This window comes from Topomyia yanbarensis, chromosome 2, assembly GCF_030247195.1.
Source record: "Topomyia yanbarensis strain Yona2022 chromosome 2, ASM3024719v1, whole genome shotgun sequence".
Taxonomy (NCBI): Eukaryota; Metazoa; Arthropoda; class Insecta; order Diptera; family Culicidae; genus Topomyia; species Topomyia yanbarensis.
In genome coordinates, this window is record NC_080671.1 from 15,893,402 (window position 1) to 15,910,199 (window position 16,798).

The 16,798-nt window shown below is 39.5% G+C and overlaps 2 protein-coding genes across 8 annotated transcripts in view; one reads left to right on the forward strand and one right to left on the reverse strand.

The window, feature by feature from the left end:
* Positions 1-16,798, forward strand: part of LOC131678908 (uncharacterized) — a 543,408-nt gene that overhangs the window by 459,541 nt on the left and 67,069 nt on the right. The window lies entirely within an intron of this gene.
* On the reverse strand, positions 7,958-9,733 carry LOC131678911 (1,5-anhydro-D-fructose reductase-like). Its single transcript, XM_058959346.1, has 4 exons — positions 9,494-9,733; positions 9,231-9,398; positions 8,633-9,166; positions 7,958-8,527 (listed from the first exon to the last, which is right to left on the reverse strand). Exons 1-4 carry the CDS (start codon positions 9,566-9,568, stop codon positions 8,348-8,350), a joined length of 957 nt encoding a protein of 318 aa, XP_058815329.1. The 5' UTR covers positions 9,569-9,733; the 3' UTR covers positions 7,958-8,347.

The following is a 16,798-nucleotide window of genomic DNA, read 5'->3' on the forward strand; positions in this document are numbered from 1 at the left end:
TTAATTGACTATTATTTACGCAATGTTTTCGTAGCGCATTATTATGTTATATGATGAATAAAAAGGTACAATAAAACATTGTTTAGAATTATAATTGACGAAATTTGGTTTACGCACGATATGAAAAATGTTTTAGGAAACTTAGCTTTAGTAAGTTTTGAATAGAGGTACATTTTCTCGCTATTCACGGCAAGTGCGTGTCTTCTGCGGCCTAAGCTGCCCGAGCAAGGACGAACATCAACATTACAGCAAGTAGAAATCATATTTTTATGTCTAGTTTATGTTTAACAAAAAATCTACAATCTCATTTTGCTGTGCTTGGTTGCTTGGTGTTCCCAAGAATTTTTTTCTTTTCATGTTTTTTTGCCTTTCTCAATAGAAAGGTATTGCAATTGCTCTGAAAACCGACTTTTTAACGGAGGCCCGGAGGGCCGAGTGACATATACCATTCGATTCAGTTCGTCGAGTTCGGCAAATGTCTGTGTGTGTATGTATATATGTGTGTGTGTGTATGTGCGTGTGTATGCGACCAAAAATGTCACTCATTTTTCTCAGAGATGGCTGAACCGATTTGAAACTTAGTCTCAAATGAAAGGTGCAACGTTCCCATATGCTGCTATTGAATTTCTAATGGATCCGACTTCCGGTTCCGGAATTACAGGGTGATGAGTACAAACACGCAGAAAATGTCGATTTTAATAAATTCTGCAATGAATGTATAAAGGTGAACATTTTCCCAAAATATGACCACAACTGCTTCGATTTGTAGTATTAGGTCACTAACATCCATTCAAAGTCTATTTGGCCACATTGGCCACCATCATCGGTTCCGGAAGCCCCGGCGGAAGTATCTAAATTCAGAATAACAGTCACATCGATTTCTCGGAGATGGCTAAACCGATTCGACTAAACTTGGCCTCAAATGAAAGGTATTGCGTCCCCGTAAATGGCTATTTAATTTTATCCCGATCCGACTTCCGGTTCCGGAGTTACAGGTTGTGGCGTGCGATCACATAGCAAATTGTGATTCAAACCGATACTCCGATGAAAGCAAAAAAGGTAAAAATTTCGCTAAAATGTCTCTCAAACAACTTAAATTTGCTGTTCTAGGTCACCGACGGCCAACCAAGCTTTCGTTGACTACATTAACCACCATAGACGGTTCCGGAAGTGCCCGGGAAAAGCGGCCATCTTTCAAAATTTACGAACTCACATCAGTTTCCCGGAAATGGTTGGGCCAATTTTCACAAACTTAGTCCCAAATTATAGCTATAATATCCCCATAGATGTCTATAAAATTTCGTACGGATCGCTTTTATGGTTCCGGAAATATAGACTAAACCGTCCGGTCACATATGAAATTCCCATATAAGCCGGAACTCAAATTTTTTTTCAAATGGGGGACCTCAGAAATCGAATTCGTATTTTTGATGCCAAACATCTTTAAAATGCATGAAACGTCGAGATTTTATGTTATCTCGAAAAAAATTTTTTGTATAAAAATCGGCTTTTTGGGACTTTGCCGATTTCGCACCTTTTTTCAGTTCAATATTACCGTGGCTGTTTTTTCTTTTTCAAAATTTTAGAACTCGAATAATGATATTTTCCTGTATATAGTTATCATGTGATGTATAATAATAAAATGTAATATATGCATTTAAAAGTTTTTAATGAATATAAACAACGCACACATTCTCGTGATTCATGATTGAGAAAGGCACAATTGCACCGCTAGGTGGATTAAAATAGGTTTTTTAATTTGCTCTTGCTGATAGCGTTATCTATTTGATATCATAGGACAAGCCCAAAGGATTGGAGATTTGCGTTGAATTTTAATATCTCCTATAGTTAAGTTATGTGTTTCTGAAAAAGCGTTCGAAAAACCATTTATAAATTACGTAACGCTTTTAGGGGGGGGGGGGGGTTAACAGAATGTGACATGTTGCGACAATTGGGGAATAAACTAGAGCGTTAGATAACATGTTTTTACTGAAGAAAACAATTTTTTTAACTAATTTGTTATGCAATAGGGGAGGGGGATGAAAAGGTTTGTGACGATTTATTAACGACATTCAATTAGCTAGAAATTACTGGGTAGGGAATAATTTTAAATTATAATTATTTGGCTCCAACTATAAAGCGAATTTTTACCAGCATAAACACAGTCAAAATAAATGTGTAATTATACAATAAATAAATTAAAGTATATTTTTTCTCAAGCTGTCAGTATCAATTCTCCTTGTGAACCCACCGCCCGTACCCACTTCATTTAGTTTCACTGAATCGTACGCTGCCTTGAAATCCATAAACTGATGGTGAGTTCACTAGTTGTATTTCGGTCCATCCTACCAATCTGAAGTCATTTCGTTTTCTACCTAGATCATCCCGACCATGCAATGGGTTGCTCCGTACAGCTGGTTACTCCCAAGTTCGAATGGGATTCCGTTATTATAGGTTTAAGTTCTCGGAAAACTGTTCATACTTCATTTGACGGGAGTGGATCCACAGCACATCTTTCTCAATTCATGCTGATAATTGGTATTACTATTTTTCATATTTATTTTACATGGCTCAATGCGTGAGTTTAACGGATCCGTGTGTCTTTTATAGCACCTCAAGGTGAATTCGTTATACTCAAGCTGGGACATCTTGACCCACAACATGCATATAATACCAACTATAACAAGAATGACACGTTCTTTCTATAGTATTTCTATAGCTCAGCGTGCACAAACCGAACTCGACGGACAACTGCTTTGAACGTAATCAGTGTCTTTGGTGGCTGAAAAAAAACTGAGCTATCTCTAATTGCTTGTCCATTCAATAATAAACTCTTATCCTTCTTGTGTTGTTTATCGTTTTGTTAAACATTCACAAAAAAGCTTTCCTTCGTCTTGGGGAGTAGGTACATTTTTGTAGTTTCCCCATTTCTCACATCGATGTAGGTCAGCTTTGGCGTGTAGCCGCTAAAATCATGCGTGGGATTCACGTAAGAGTAGGCTTCTAGCCTACTCTTACGTGAATCCCACGGACCACGCTTCGGCAGGTCTAGGCGGAATCCCTTCCGTTGTACTAATAAAATGTGCTAGTGTGTTGTGTACCCCTTTGAAATAAATTTTCAACCAGCGTTATCGCAATCAGCGTTTCCCATGTGCTGGAAACGTTTTCAAAAAAGGAGATAAGCAGAATGTTGCGAACTGTCGTGGCATGACCTCGCTATGGGCTGGATCAAAGTTATTTGAGATTCTAGTCGAAAACGTACTATTCCTTGAGACCAAGACCTACATTTCAAATGATTAACATGGGTTTTCCTCCGGTAGATCAACAACTACCAATTTAGCCCAATTTACTTCACATTGTGTTAAACATATCGAAGATGGATCACAAGTAGACACTGTATATACGGACCTTAAGGCAGCGTTCGACCGGGTAGACCACTCTCTCCTATTGGCAAAGATTGAACGATTGGGCGCATCGCCTGCTTCCACTAGATGGCTTAAGTCATATCTGGTAGATCGTGCTCTGTTTGTGAAACTGGAAATCAATAAATGATACTGTTTTATCAACATGTCGGGTGTGCCTCAAGGCAGCAACATATGACCTTTGCTGTTTTCGTTGTTCTTCAATGACATTTCCTATGTGATCCTGCCAGGATGTAGATTTGTATATGCCGACGATCTTAAATTGTTTCTCATTGTGCGGTCCATAGCAGATTGTGTTGATTTGCAGCGATACCTAGATAATTTCTGTGATTGGTGTTATCGCAATTTTCTGACTCTTAGTGTATCTAAATCCTCTTTGATTTCTTTCACGCACAGGAAATATCAAATAGACTGGCACTACACTGTATCTGGGGACTCGCTCGAGAGAGTGTCAGACCTTGGTGATCTTCTAGACTCTCAATAGTCCTTCAAAAACCACTACTCCCATTTCGCATCAAAAGCGAATAAAAACCTCGACTTCATTATAAGACTTGCTAAAGAGTTCACTGATCAATATTGATTGTGTTCGCTCTGAGTTTCACTTGCTCTGTCTATCCTTGAAGCTGCAACATCTATCTGGTGTCTTGTGCATATCGGCTTAAGGTTACTGGACTCTGGAACAGTATTGGGATCATGCAACTAGCCACACAAGACTGTGGCCCCAAATGGTTACTTGGGATGTGTATAAACTTGCTCCCAGTGATCTTACACTCATATGTAGTTTTCCTTTTAATACTTTCAATGTGAGAATTCCTCTTCGCGGGGAATGGCTATCTGGCTGGATGGAGCGACAACTTGAAGAATACGTAGTTTGTTATATTGACGGTTCTTTGTTGGAGGGCCGATACGGTACTAAAGTCTATTGTCGTGAAATGAGATTAAACCAGTCTCATTCGCTTGGTATATACTGTATCTTATTCGAAGTAGAAATCTTCGCGATTCTGTGAGGCATACAATCGGTACTTCAACATGGAATTTGTGGTAAAAGAATCTATTTTTGCTCTGACAATCAGGCTGTCCTGAAAGCACTTAGTTCGAGATCGAAATTAGTAAGCGCATGTCGAATTCAGGTATAAGAATTTATCATTTCAAATACTGTCTATTTTCTATGGGTACCCGATCCTTCCAGTATTACTGGATATTATTGGGCGGATGAATTGTCTAGAGCGGGCGCTGCGACTGACTTCGATAGTTCAGAACCAGTTCTACCATTGTCGATAAGTTGGGTAAAGCACTTGGGCTGCAACAGAACATGCCAACCATTGGCGTAGCTTACAAACTTGCGTTCAAACAAAAACTTTTCTGTCGGATGTGAGTTTGAAACAATTTGTTGCTTTTTTCAATCACAATTGCAGTCTTCTAGCCAGGGGACTGAATGAACATTGCAAACTCAATTGCCACATGGCTACTACTCAGCGTGCTGAGCATTATTCGTGCGATCTTTGTGAATCCGATTATAGAACTTCTTATAATTTGATATATAACTACAGTAATGCAATTGCGTATACGGATTTTTGGTTCTCCATTAATTACATAGATGAACCTTTATACAGAGAGCTGAAATTCAAGGATATGCTATTATTCCTAGTAGTAAAGAACTATATTTTGAGCCGCATTTGAATGACAATATCTCTTCGGGGATATTGTCGTTCTGTTATCTCAATATCCCCTAGAAGGTGTTGTTATATCCGCTCATCGAGATTTGTCTTTTATTTTTATCCCGAATCTTACGACTTCCCCAATCCTTCTCATTAGGAAATGATAAAAAGACAAATCACGACAAGGCACAAATCTCCGATCAACATAGGGAACGTGTCATTTGAGCCAGTCGCCGACTGGCAGTCGCTACTGATTCATTATTCCCCTTAGGAGCCTAAGAATACAGAACTTTTTGGGATTCGATTTCCAGCGCTCCGAATATGGACAGAACGAACCCATATGGGCGATGTGTAATGTTTTTGATAGCGTTTATGATCTTTATTACTTGTCTGAATCTAGTGATGTTTTTAAAAATGGGCTTGGAAGATTGACCTAGTTTATGATATGTAATTTTCATATATTCTTTAATGCTGCTGTAATTTTATTCAAGGTGTAATTTAAGATTGTTGTAATATTGTCAAAAGTGTAATTAAGAAGCCGTGTGGTGTCCGGCGGGCTGAAATCTTTTTGCACTATTTCAGCCAAGAATAGAACCTCTGGGAACTGCTCCCATGTCGTAAGAGGCGACTAACAACATGCTAGAAGTTCCTAGGTCGAGGTATTGCTCCGTACCGAAGACTTAACCTGGGCGAACCTTAAGGTTCAGAGTTGTTAATCGATAATTAATCGTCATCGTCGATAACGTTAACCACCCGTCAACGTCATCGGAAACTCCGTTAACGATAATGTATCGTCGGATTCATCGTCATCGTCGATAATTCATCGGTGGTTATCGCGATACATTTTGCGTTACTTTCCCGTTTATTGGAGTTGAAGTTGATGCGGTTAAATTTCAATTGTTTGGAAATAAATAACTATTGAAGGACATGTTGTTGGCAGTTGAAAATCAATAGTTTTGGACATTTTCTAAGCAAAGGGGGGGGGGGGGGGTCCGACGATGTGTCAAAATCGAATTTTTTGTCAACTTTTCGGGAGTGTTTTATATTGAAGGGAAAGTTATTGGTAGTTGACAATCAATAGTTTTGGACATTTTCAATACACAGGAGGTTCGACGATGTGTGAAAATAGATTTTGTTCAACTTTTGGGGAAAGTTTATTATATTGAAAAAGCTATTGGTAAGTGAATAATCAGCTCCAATAAGACTTTAATTTGAGTAGTATCGATGAACGCGGATCAATACGTACTGAAAATTCGCCGCGTCTGTTTTAATGAATCTAATTTCAAGTTCCGTTTCTGGTAACAAGCCCGTCCATCAGGTTAACGATCCTTTGTATTTCCCTTCAATGTTCGATATAATCGTTCGTATACATGTATTTCACAAACAATCCGATATTAGAAATAGGAAACACTTTCGCTGATTTATAACATCTAGAGCTATCATAACTCTTTGTATAACGTGTTATCACTCGATAGTTTGCAACCCAAAAAATATATCGTAGAGAAGGAATAGCGAAGTTAGTCTAAATAATGTCGCAATAAATAGTGATCCGGCCCATTAAGCAGATAAGATTAGTTTTTCTGGGCAATACTCCCACGATCGGCTGTGTGGAGTTGAAATTGCTTTTGTTTAGAAAACATAGGATACTCTCGGTAGCCGGCTACCCAGATTTTAGAAGAACAAAAAACTTAACAAGATCTTTTTCGAGCGATCGTGTTTTCGAAAACTAACTGAACTACAAACTAAGGGATCATCCATAAATGACGTAGCATTATATGGGGGAGAGGAGAGTTTTGCATTTTGTGATGATGTGTGACGACTGGAGGGTAGGGGGTCATGTCAGGCTATGTAGCTTTTTCAAAGGGGAATAACTAACATCGGTTTTTATTTAAAAAAATCACGGGGACAGGGGGGGGGGGAGAGTTACCGTCAAGCTACGTAATTACCAGGGGGTATTTAGAGGTTTGTGACGAAATGCTACGATGGGGGAGGAGGCTGGTAAAAATTGCTCAAAAAATGCTACGTCATTTATGGATGATCCCTAATAAACTATGCTTTACAGGTCGCATCGCTTGCTTGGAGCGAATCCTAGACCCTATTTCCTTCCAAACTACCAACTCCGCGACACCTATGGAAGAGTCTGATGAACCTTCGGTATAAGATTCCTCATTTTATTCAAACGATCGCCGGGTAAAATCAGCACCGACACGATAGAAACCACGAATAAATTCGTCGCGTGATTGAATATTATTAAAAAATATAAGCAGTGCTCCTTATAGCCGGCTATCCGGAGTTCAAGTTGCTTATTTTGCTATTCGTATTAATACAACAAATGATAAATTTCCCAAATTCTCGGCAGCCGGCTGCCCAGAGCAATTATTACATGATAACGCTATTGGCACACTTACTAACAACTCTCCCCTTCCCGTGATACATGTGGAGATGCAGAGGATTCCTCGGTCTCTAGTAGCAACTTGTATCGGACTAACATTCCTTCCTTTCCCAGAAGATCTGCATTCGGACGTAGCCGGCGTCGGTATTGATCAGCATGCAGGGATCGGAATAGATTGTACAATGTGGCTCATCATGTTATTCCCAAGCATGTTGTTCCAATCAACATTTTGCAACCTAATTTGGTTCTGGTCAATAACGGAGTAGCAACTACGGGCGATCTCTTATGCTTATGCTTATGCTTATGCTTATGCTTATATTGTCAAAAGTGTAATTAAGATAATTAAAATGTTTAATTCCAAATTTGTAAATGTTCGTGCTAGTGTGCAAAGATGATGGGGTTTTCACGTGCATTTGAAGATCGCTTTAGAATATATAGCTTCAAAATAATACATAAAAATTCAACATCAATTCATTAGATCCCAAAAATCAGCCTCGAGAGTAGAGGATCCCCTTAACATATTAGCTTCCAATCAATACCGCCGATCATATATCAGATCCAAACAAAAGAATAAAGTGCTAAATAACAATTCTGTACTTCATCTTCCCACAGGTCATTTACCGAGATGACCGAATAAATGCCACACTTAACATATCTCCTAGACATCTTGCTTATCTCAGCATTTTCTGTGGAACGTATCATGAAGAAGAATTTGTCAGCCGCATCACAATCTCTCTGTTACTATGTTTCTATTTATTATTCATACACAAACACACACTCACAGCATCTGCCAGATTTTATCGCATAGAGAAACCCTCTTAGCTGTTATCTCAGAACATCCTTCGGTACCCAGTTCCACCCACCAGAAACCCTTCCTAAAATGGATAATCCCGATGATGGCTGTAATATTTCAACGGAACCGCTCGTTTCCCGTTGTCGAACCGGTCCATCAGCGCCTTCTCCTCCGCCGTCAGTCGGAAGTCGAAGATGTCAATATTCTCCAGCATCTCGCAGCGATTCGACGGCTTTGGGACGGGTATCGTGCCGATGTCAATCTGTGTGTGGGTGTGGAAAATTTACAACATGAGGAATGGAAATTTATGACTGTCTGGTGCTAATTTGGGTCTGCGTTTAGACCGAAGCAAGGCGCAAATATTTACCAGGTAGCGTAACACGACTTGTGCGTTGCTCTTGCCATATTTAGCACCGAGAGTGGCCACTTCTGGATCGGTGAGGACGTTCGCTGTCACTTGACTTGAAGAATCACTCCGGTTGGCACGGCCCATTGGACTGAAAGCTGTCACCGTGATGTCTAGCTTACGGCAGAACTCGATTAAGGGCTTTTGGGTGAAGCCTGGATTGCATTCGATCTGGTTAGTGGCCGGTTTGATGGATGAAACCGATAGAAGACGTGACAGTTGGCTGCTGTTGAAATTTGAAACTCCTATGCTTCGTACTTTTCCAGCGTATACCAGTTGCTCCATCGCTTTCCAGGTGTCACAAAAGTCCACATCCGAGCAGACCACCCTCCCCGAGCTGTCATACGATATGAGTTCCTGCTCTTCGTATCCCCGAAAAGCTAGTCCCATCGGCATATGCATCAAGTACAAATCAACGTAATTGAGGTTTAAATTTTCCAACGAACGATGGAAAGCTTTCTCAACGTGTTCCGGACTGTGAAAAGAGTTCCATAGCTGCCGGTAAAAACACGCAACAATGGGCTTGGTTTTTGTTTTCAAATGGTCCCATTCAACAAACCTTTGTGGTTATGAACAAATCCTCCCGCTTCACGAAACCTTCCTCCAACTTGTCTCGCACAGCCCGGCCAACATCCTGCTCGTTTCCATACCTGTAGGCAGTGTCGATATGACGATAGCCGATGTCGATTGCCTGTTTGATAGCCTTGACACCTGCTGTGCCCTTTGTCTGTTGGAGGGTTGATGAAAGGAACAAATGGTTGAGCATCCATCTTCACAAATCCCCCTTCCCCCGCACACACACCCACATAAGCATGACCTTACCAGATAGGTTCCCAGTCCAATCAGAGGTATTTCGTGTCCGTTGAAGAATTTCACACGTGGTACCGTAGCCCACATGTTCCCCGGTACCTGTCACAGGCTAATGCGAATGAATGAAACTAATATCGTACTGTTGGTCCGCCGGAAGAATCAGCACAAAACCAACCTTGGCGATTGACTTCCTCTGTTCGAATGGCACACCGGGGCACCGTTGTTGAAAGAAGAAATGAACACCCACTCCGCAATCGTCTTATCATTTGCCTTGTTCGACACTGCCGGACACCGAGAGAAGCGAGTGGCAAGCTTTCGAGTTTCATCGTGCAAGTGAGTCCGTTGCTCTTTCCCGTGTGTTCCGTTGGAGATTATCGGTTCTATTGTATTGTGTGGCGAAGACCCGCCAAATGTCTTTATCTTCAATAATTGATGTCGTCGATTGGTTATGTAGCAGGAAGCAAGGTGTAAAGCAAACATTTGGCACTTTGGCGGTGGTTTGCGAACTTTATTGTGGTAGCTTAGAGAAAGGTGTGTTTGAATTGCATTTTGCTCTGATAAGCTGGTGGATTGAATGCTCGCTTGGAAACGTTAAGCGCCATTTACACGATCCATCAGTATTACGCCTCACCTCCTAAGAACGGTTGCTTTCAAAATCGGGCAATGAAGGATGTTCGTTGGACCAACGTTGGAAGACGTCCAAATAACCGTTCAGCATACGTCCATCGTTGGACCCGTGTTGACTGAATGATTTTCTCGCGTGTTTTTTGAAAAGGGACAATAAGCATACTGTCAAAATTCACTTTGAGAGGAAATTAAAGAGAGGAAAACCATTAAGCGCCGATTATAAATCACAAAAGCAGACGAAAGAGAAAACTTTTCTTTTTCATAAAATGTTAACATCCATTCTCGGCTAGCTACGGTTTGTCCGGAATTTCCTCTCAAAGTGAATTTTGACAGCATACTTATTGGCCGTTTACAAAAAACACGCGAGTTTTGATGTATTAACCATGTGAAAGCGTATAGGAGAAATACCCAACAAGCAATGAAAGCAGAACAAGCCTTCGATATAAGATAATAAGCTGAACAGAAGCTGTTTAAGCAATTATCTATCTAAATTGTTTGTTGAGTACTCATTATTCAATTTTTCTCGACGGAACGATGATTTGATGTTAGCGTTTTATTCCCTTGGTAAAAGCTGATGTGTCGTGTTGAACGTAATTTAAAGATAACGGCAAATCTGTTAAATTACCGGTACTGGTAAAACGATCTGTATTAATGAAAATGTTATGTGTCATTACCACAATCACAATTATTTATTATTTAAATTTGATTTTCAACAACATACACGCGAACGAAGGTTTTAGTGGAATGCTCTTAGTTAGAAAACCTGTGATAAGTGCATTAGCATTCTATTAATTGATTAATTGAATAATTGAATTGTGCCGTTTTATTTTGTTTGAATTCAATACTTTTGGCATAAATGAAAACCAAAAAAAAAATCTACGCAATTCTCTCTACTGGTACAGATTGAATTTCACAAGCAAGACTCAAACATTGTGAATTTCCTGCATAGAGGGAAACGAGCAGATACACCAAAATTAACAAACGATTCACAGTCAGATTAATTACTAACTTTAGCTCAACTGTAGCAACCCCAACATAAAGGTACCCTAAACTACTCCCGCTAATTGTATACTTCTAAACAAGCTTCCTGTGTACCCAGGTATCTGTCAATTGCCCGTCAAATTTCAACCATCTCATCTCTCCCAACACGCACCAGCTCCAGTCGTAAAAAAGGGTCACGTGCGCCTGGGAGAAAGTTCATCTAATTACCAACTCGCAGCGTTACGACTGGCAGAACCATGTCCTGAAAGGTTCACTGCCCGGGACCTGATTTGAATAATTAATTGCTATAGGTCTGCTGCTTTAGACGGCTCGGTAGGCGTAACAGCGCACGTGGAATCATTTGTGCCCGGGAACGGCTTCCTTTTTCTTCTAGCTCACATTCCGTGAGCTATCATGAATTCAGGACCGGATAGGCAAGGCAGCAGTAGGTATTTTTTTTGTTGAGTATTTTTCGAATTGTCATTCAGCAGTTGAAACCATCGTCGGACTGTTAATCATTTTCTAATTCCGCTAACGAATGCAGAATAACGTGACGGATTTCATTTTGTTCCGATTAAAGAGATTTCAGTCTTGCTGGCAAATTTAAATTATTTTCAGTGAAATAAGCAGATGCTATGAGTGGGTAGAAATTTTCAGCTATCCTTTTTGTTTTTATGATAAACACCGCAAATACGGATGTTTGTGCATATCGGTACCACTGAAAACATTTCTCGCCTGTAGTTCCTTTGATATTCCGAAATTTGAAAGTTTATTCAAAAAATTTATGAAGGTCAAGGTCAATACAGTTTACAAAGTTTGCCTAGAAAATCTAAGTGCAGGATAATATCGAAACAGTCGGATTTGAATATAAATGCACAGTGCTTTTTTGCCAAAATCGTGCGATCTATTGATTACAACTGAATCGTGCAATTTGAGTCAATGACGTCTTCGAAGGAATTTTCGGACATTACAAGCCCTTTCATATGTTATTGTTATTTTAACGGTTAATTTTCCTAAAAGTGAGATATATTTACCAACTTTCTCGTAAGTGCATATATTAAATTTAGGGCCTTCGGCAAAGTTTTAGGTCAACCATTTGCCAACAACTTTGCCGAAGGCACAAAGTCTTTATCTCTAATATCTTCAACATTATTGCTGGTTGCTCTTGGATGATCGTTTTAAAACCAGTTTCGATCGTCAGAATACACAAGTTTTTATAACGCTTATTTTATCTTATCTCTAGTATTGTCGAAGATATTGGACATTTAAAAAAAAATAGAACAATAGTTTTTTCAAATAGGCGTTGGTCAGCTATTTTCGTCCCCGTCCCTTATCACCTATTTTATGAAGTGCTATCTTTGAGAATGATCCTTGATTAAGTAACTAATTTTTCCGATCCTATTTAATTGCAAATAATTAGTTTAGTTTTCATTTCGTTTTATTCTGAATTGCACATATTTTGTCGTATGTAATTTTAAATATTATTTGATTTGATGGCATTGTAAGGGAACACGTATCCGCCGGTTGATGCTAATCGAGCTGACAATTCTTGGACTGATCAAACTAATTTCTTTGTTTGTTTAGTGTTTATATGACCAACTAGGAAACTAATCCACTGGGCATTTAATATGCGTGGGGAATACGCATGATCTTGTCTGAGTGAAGTGATGACCATTGAATCATGAATGAGGGTTGAGTATTGACAGTTCGTGAGAAGAAACAGAAGCCAGCTACTAGTTCTAGTAATTAGTGTGAAAATTCGCGTCGTGGGTAGTATATTCGACATTCAAAGCAGATACATTTCAGGTATTTCGGTAGTGCTTATTTTAAGTCGTTTAAACTACGCTTTAGTTAACTTAAAAACGCGCGTGAATAACAAAACAATCGGCTCCTTATTAAATTGTTCGCGGAAAAAGAAACCAATGCATATTTGTCGTTTTATTTGCTTTGGAATACCAACGATTATACGCTATAAATAATACCGATATTAAGAAATCTTCAATTACATAGGTATTGCGATATCTATTTCAACAAATGTCTCGAAACGCTAAAGGTAATCGCTTTTCATGATATTGTATTGTTTGTGAAATGTCGTGTTTCGCCGGAATAAAGAAACAAGGAATAATAAAATCGGTCCCAAACCGTTTGATACAATTAAACATAAGCAACACTCCCGACTGTCGGCAATGCGCAGCTGTATTTGCTTTTTTCACAAACTGAGAATTTTAAAATTAATTCAACAAACGATAAATCTATCATAAATTCTCGGCAGCCGGCTGCCCAGAGCAAAGAACATTTGATAACCTCTGAGAGTTGCATAGTTCATATCACTTATCAAGGTGAAATCAGATTTATGTAACTATTTACCCCATCCTACTAACAAAAACTCCTTCCCGTGACAAACGTGGAGATGCAGAGGTATACACGGTCTCCATAACAACGTTAATTACACTAACATTCCTTTCCTTCCCCGATGACTGTAAGGACGTGGTCGACACCGTTATTGGCATTTCAAAGTATAGAACGTGCGAAACGTGCACTTTGAGAATGGATAGCTACTCCCAGGCCCCATTCGTTGATTCTCTGTGCAATTTCGCTTGTTCTAGTCAATCACGGAGTAGCAACTACGAATTGTACGGTCATCATGCTCATGCTCATGCTCAACAATAGTTTTTTCAAATCATCTATAACTCTACTGCAGACAACGAAAGACAAGTAAACTCTATTGAGTTTTATAGTTTTGGTGTAACATTCCTAATTGCAACTAGAGTTGACTGCCGGTTTTTTTCCAGTTCAAAAATTATTACTTTTAGAACTTTTGCAAAATTTACCAAAAATAACCCAATCACTTCTAAGTCGCAAGAGGTAGACCGATTATCTTTTTCTGTAAGATATGTATCTTGATAAGACGAACAACTTACTGAAACATGTTGAACAGAGTGCACAGAAAAAAATGACCCCCATCGGCCCACCACTGAGTGGATTTCTAGTCCCATCATTTCAAATTTGAAGCAAATCGGACATGGCTACCGGACCAACGTGCCTGAAGTTTGTATGGGATTTTTCGACTATTTTACGTGGAGAAAACCCATTAGTCGAAATTTCACCGTTAGGTGGCACTGTATGCATCAGTGGAAGTGGAACAGTTATTAAAAGTGCAGATGGAACTCAATCTGGCTGAAGTGAAAACCCTACAAATGCACCATATCAAACATTGCGTGCTGATTTCGTTCAACAACATTAACCAAGCTGAGTCATTCGCCTCGCGAAACAACATGCAGCACACCGCCGAATGCGGCAATGTTAAATGTAGCATTCCCGTATACATCGAGAACGGCGCTGTAGAAGTTCGGGTCCATGATTTGGCTACGCGTATCCCTGACGGCGCGATTAAAAAATGCTTGCAAAAATACGGAGAAGTAGACTCCGTTACACATGATACATGGAGGAATTTTTTCCCGGGCATCCCTAACGGTGTTCGTGTGATGAGAATGCGTGTGACCAAGCCAATTCCCTCTTACTTAAGCTTCACAGTGTTAGGAAGGGACGATGCTCTCATTCAACAGACATCACCAGTCACGTACTCAGGGTAAATTCCTACGTGCCAGTTCTGCACAAAGAAGCTGCACCTCGGAAAACCTTGCGTAGAAACTGTGAATACTGGTACACTGGTGATCAAGAAACCGTCCATATTTACTGCTGTAAGTTGTCGTGATGAGATATTTTACTTCAATTTCAGTGATTGGGATGATTTTATTTTACTTGGATGCCTCTTTTGCCATGTCTGCCGGAAAATTACTAGACAACACGGCGACATAACCGGGACAACATGGCGACATAACCGGGAAGTGATATGGAAGAACTCACTCTCTTCTAGGATCTGAACCATACATTGCAAATTAAGTATCAGATTCAGAATCCGCGCGCGATCATTCAAAAATGCACGCAAATATACAAATAGTGACACGGTTATAAAATCGAATTCATACACGCGAAGCTACATATACGCTAGCACACGCGACGAACACGTTAACATACAAACGCTTGAGCTCTTCGTGATGATCCACGCATACCTACGCTTACGATCTTGCAAACAGTATAACACTCCGGTGACTAAGTGAACGTTCTAGCACTTATAAATTTACAAACGCGGTCTTCCTCCTCTCGGCTCTAGCAGCCTAGGCCCATGCCCTCAGCTGGACCAATTAGAAAAGATGATGTTCATATCCACAAAACAATTCCATGGTGACATCACCGGGAACTCTAGTGATAGAGTTGATAGTGAGAGAAAACTCACTCTCTTCTATCATCTAAACCATACACTGAAAATAAAGTAATATATTCACGGTCCGCGCGATCGTCCAAGAACACACGTGAATAGGCAAATGAACTCCCGGTTTTAAAATCGAATTTAGGCATGCGAAGAGACACGCTAGCACACGCGACATACAACAATAACATACAAACGCCCAAGCCCTTCGCGATGGCACACAAAGACGAACATACAATCGCGATCATCCACGCACAACTACGGCCAAGATTTCGCAAACACAAAGACGCCCCCAATTATTTACTGACCCCTACAGCACTTCCAATCCGATTAATGCGGTCTCAAGCGCATACAAATAAACGCTCATTTCCACGCGATCGTAAAGTCCATACGCCCGCACAACTGAACCGTACACTCGATATCACAATCAGAATCATAGCCCGCTGCAATTGAGCATTAGCAAGTTGCGTGCACTTTTTTACCAGCAAACCAGAGATTCTGTACATCCTTCTCCTGCCTCACTTATGGTTTTTCGGATTTGGGGTCTAAGTGGTGCTAATACGGTGGCGAAACGCATTTGCCTTTTCTTTTAATCCGTCGATTTGTATAGAACTATGTTAATACAGCTGTTTTTGTGAATTTGAAGTATAGAATACATCCTCTTCATTCCATGATTCAAATTTGAAGGAAAAAATCAGCACACGTTTCACGTCTTTGATCTCTGATGCATTCAGATCAAATTTCATAATTTCGGGATTGGATAGTCTTGGATTTTTAAATTCAACACCTAATCATTCAAAATCATTCAATGTTCTAAGCGACATAACAGTCTGTTATAATTTCGTAAGTTCATCTCGATTGTAGTCAAGGTCGGCGTAACACTTTTTTTCCGAGTGGGTAGTAAGATTCGGAGTGATTTCTACTCGTAGTGATGAAAGTATAGACATGGTTTATGTAAGTAAAAGTGAAAATTTCCGGATAATACCTGGTTGCTGTTTGGAAATACCCTTTGTTAACGGGCTGTTTGACTGACGGCTCAGCAAAAATCTGTCTTGTTGATTGTTCTACAGCTAAGTACCAATTACTCTATTGTTTGAAATTTCGTTGGATTAATTTTTTGTTTGGTCCGATAAAACCTTCTTTACGCGGGTACTGAAGTCTGCATGATAGTGTCGACTAATGGGAAGGTATTTCCGACAACAAACAGTCCTTCTGGCTTAATGGAAGTCGATTTGAATATTTATCCGATGACAAAATAATGCCGATAAATCTCCTTTTCGATATATATATATATATATATATATATATATATATATATATATATATATATATATATATATATATATATATATATATATATATATATATATATATATATATATATATATATATATATATTATATCTATCTAATAACGTATGCGGAATAAAATTTGGACAA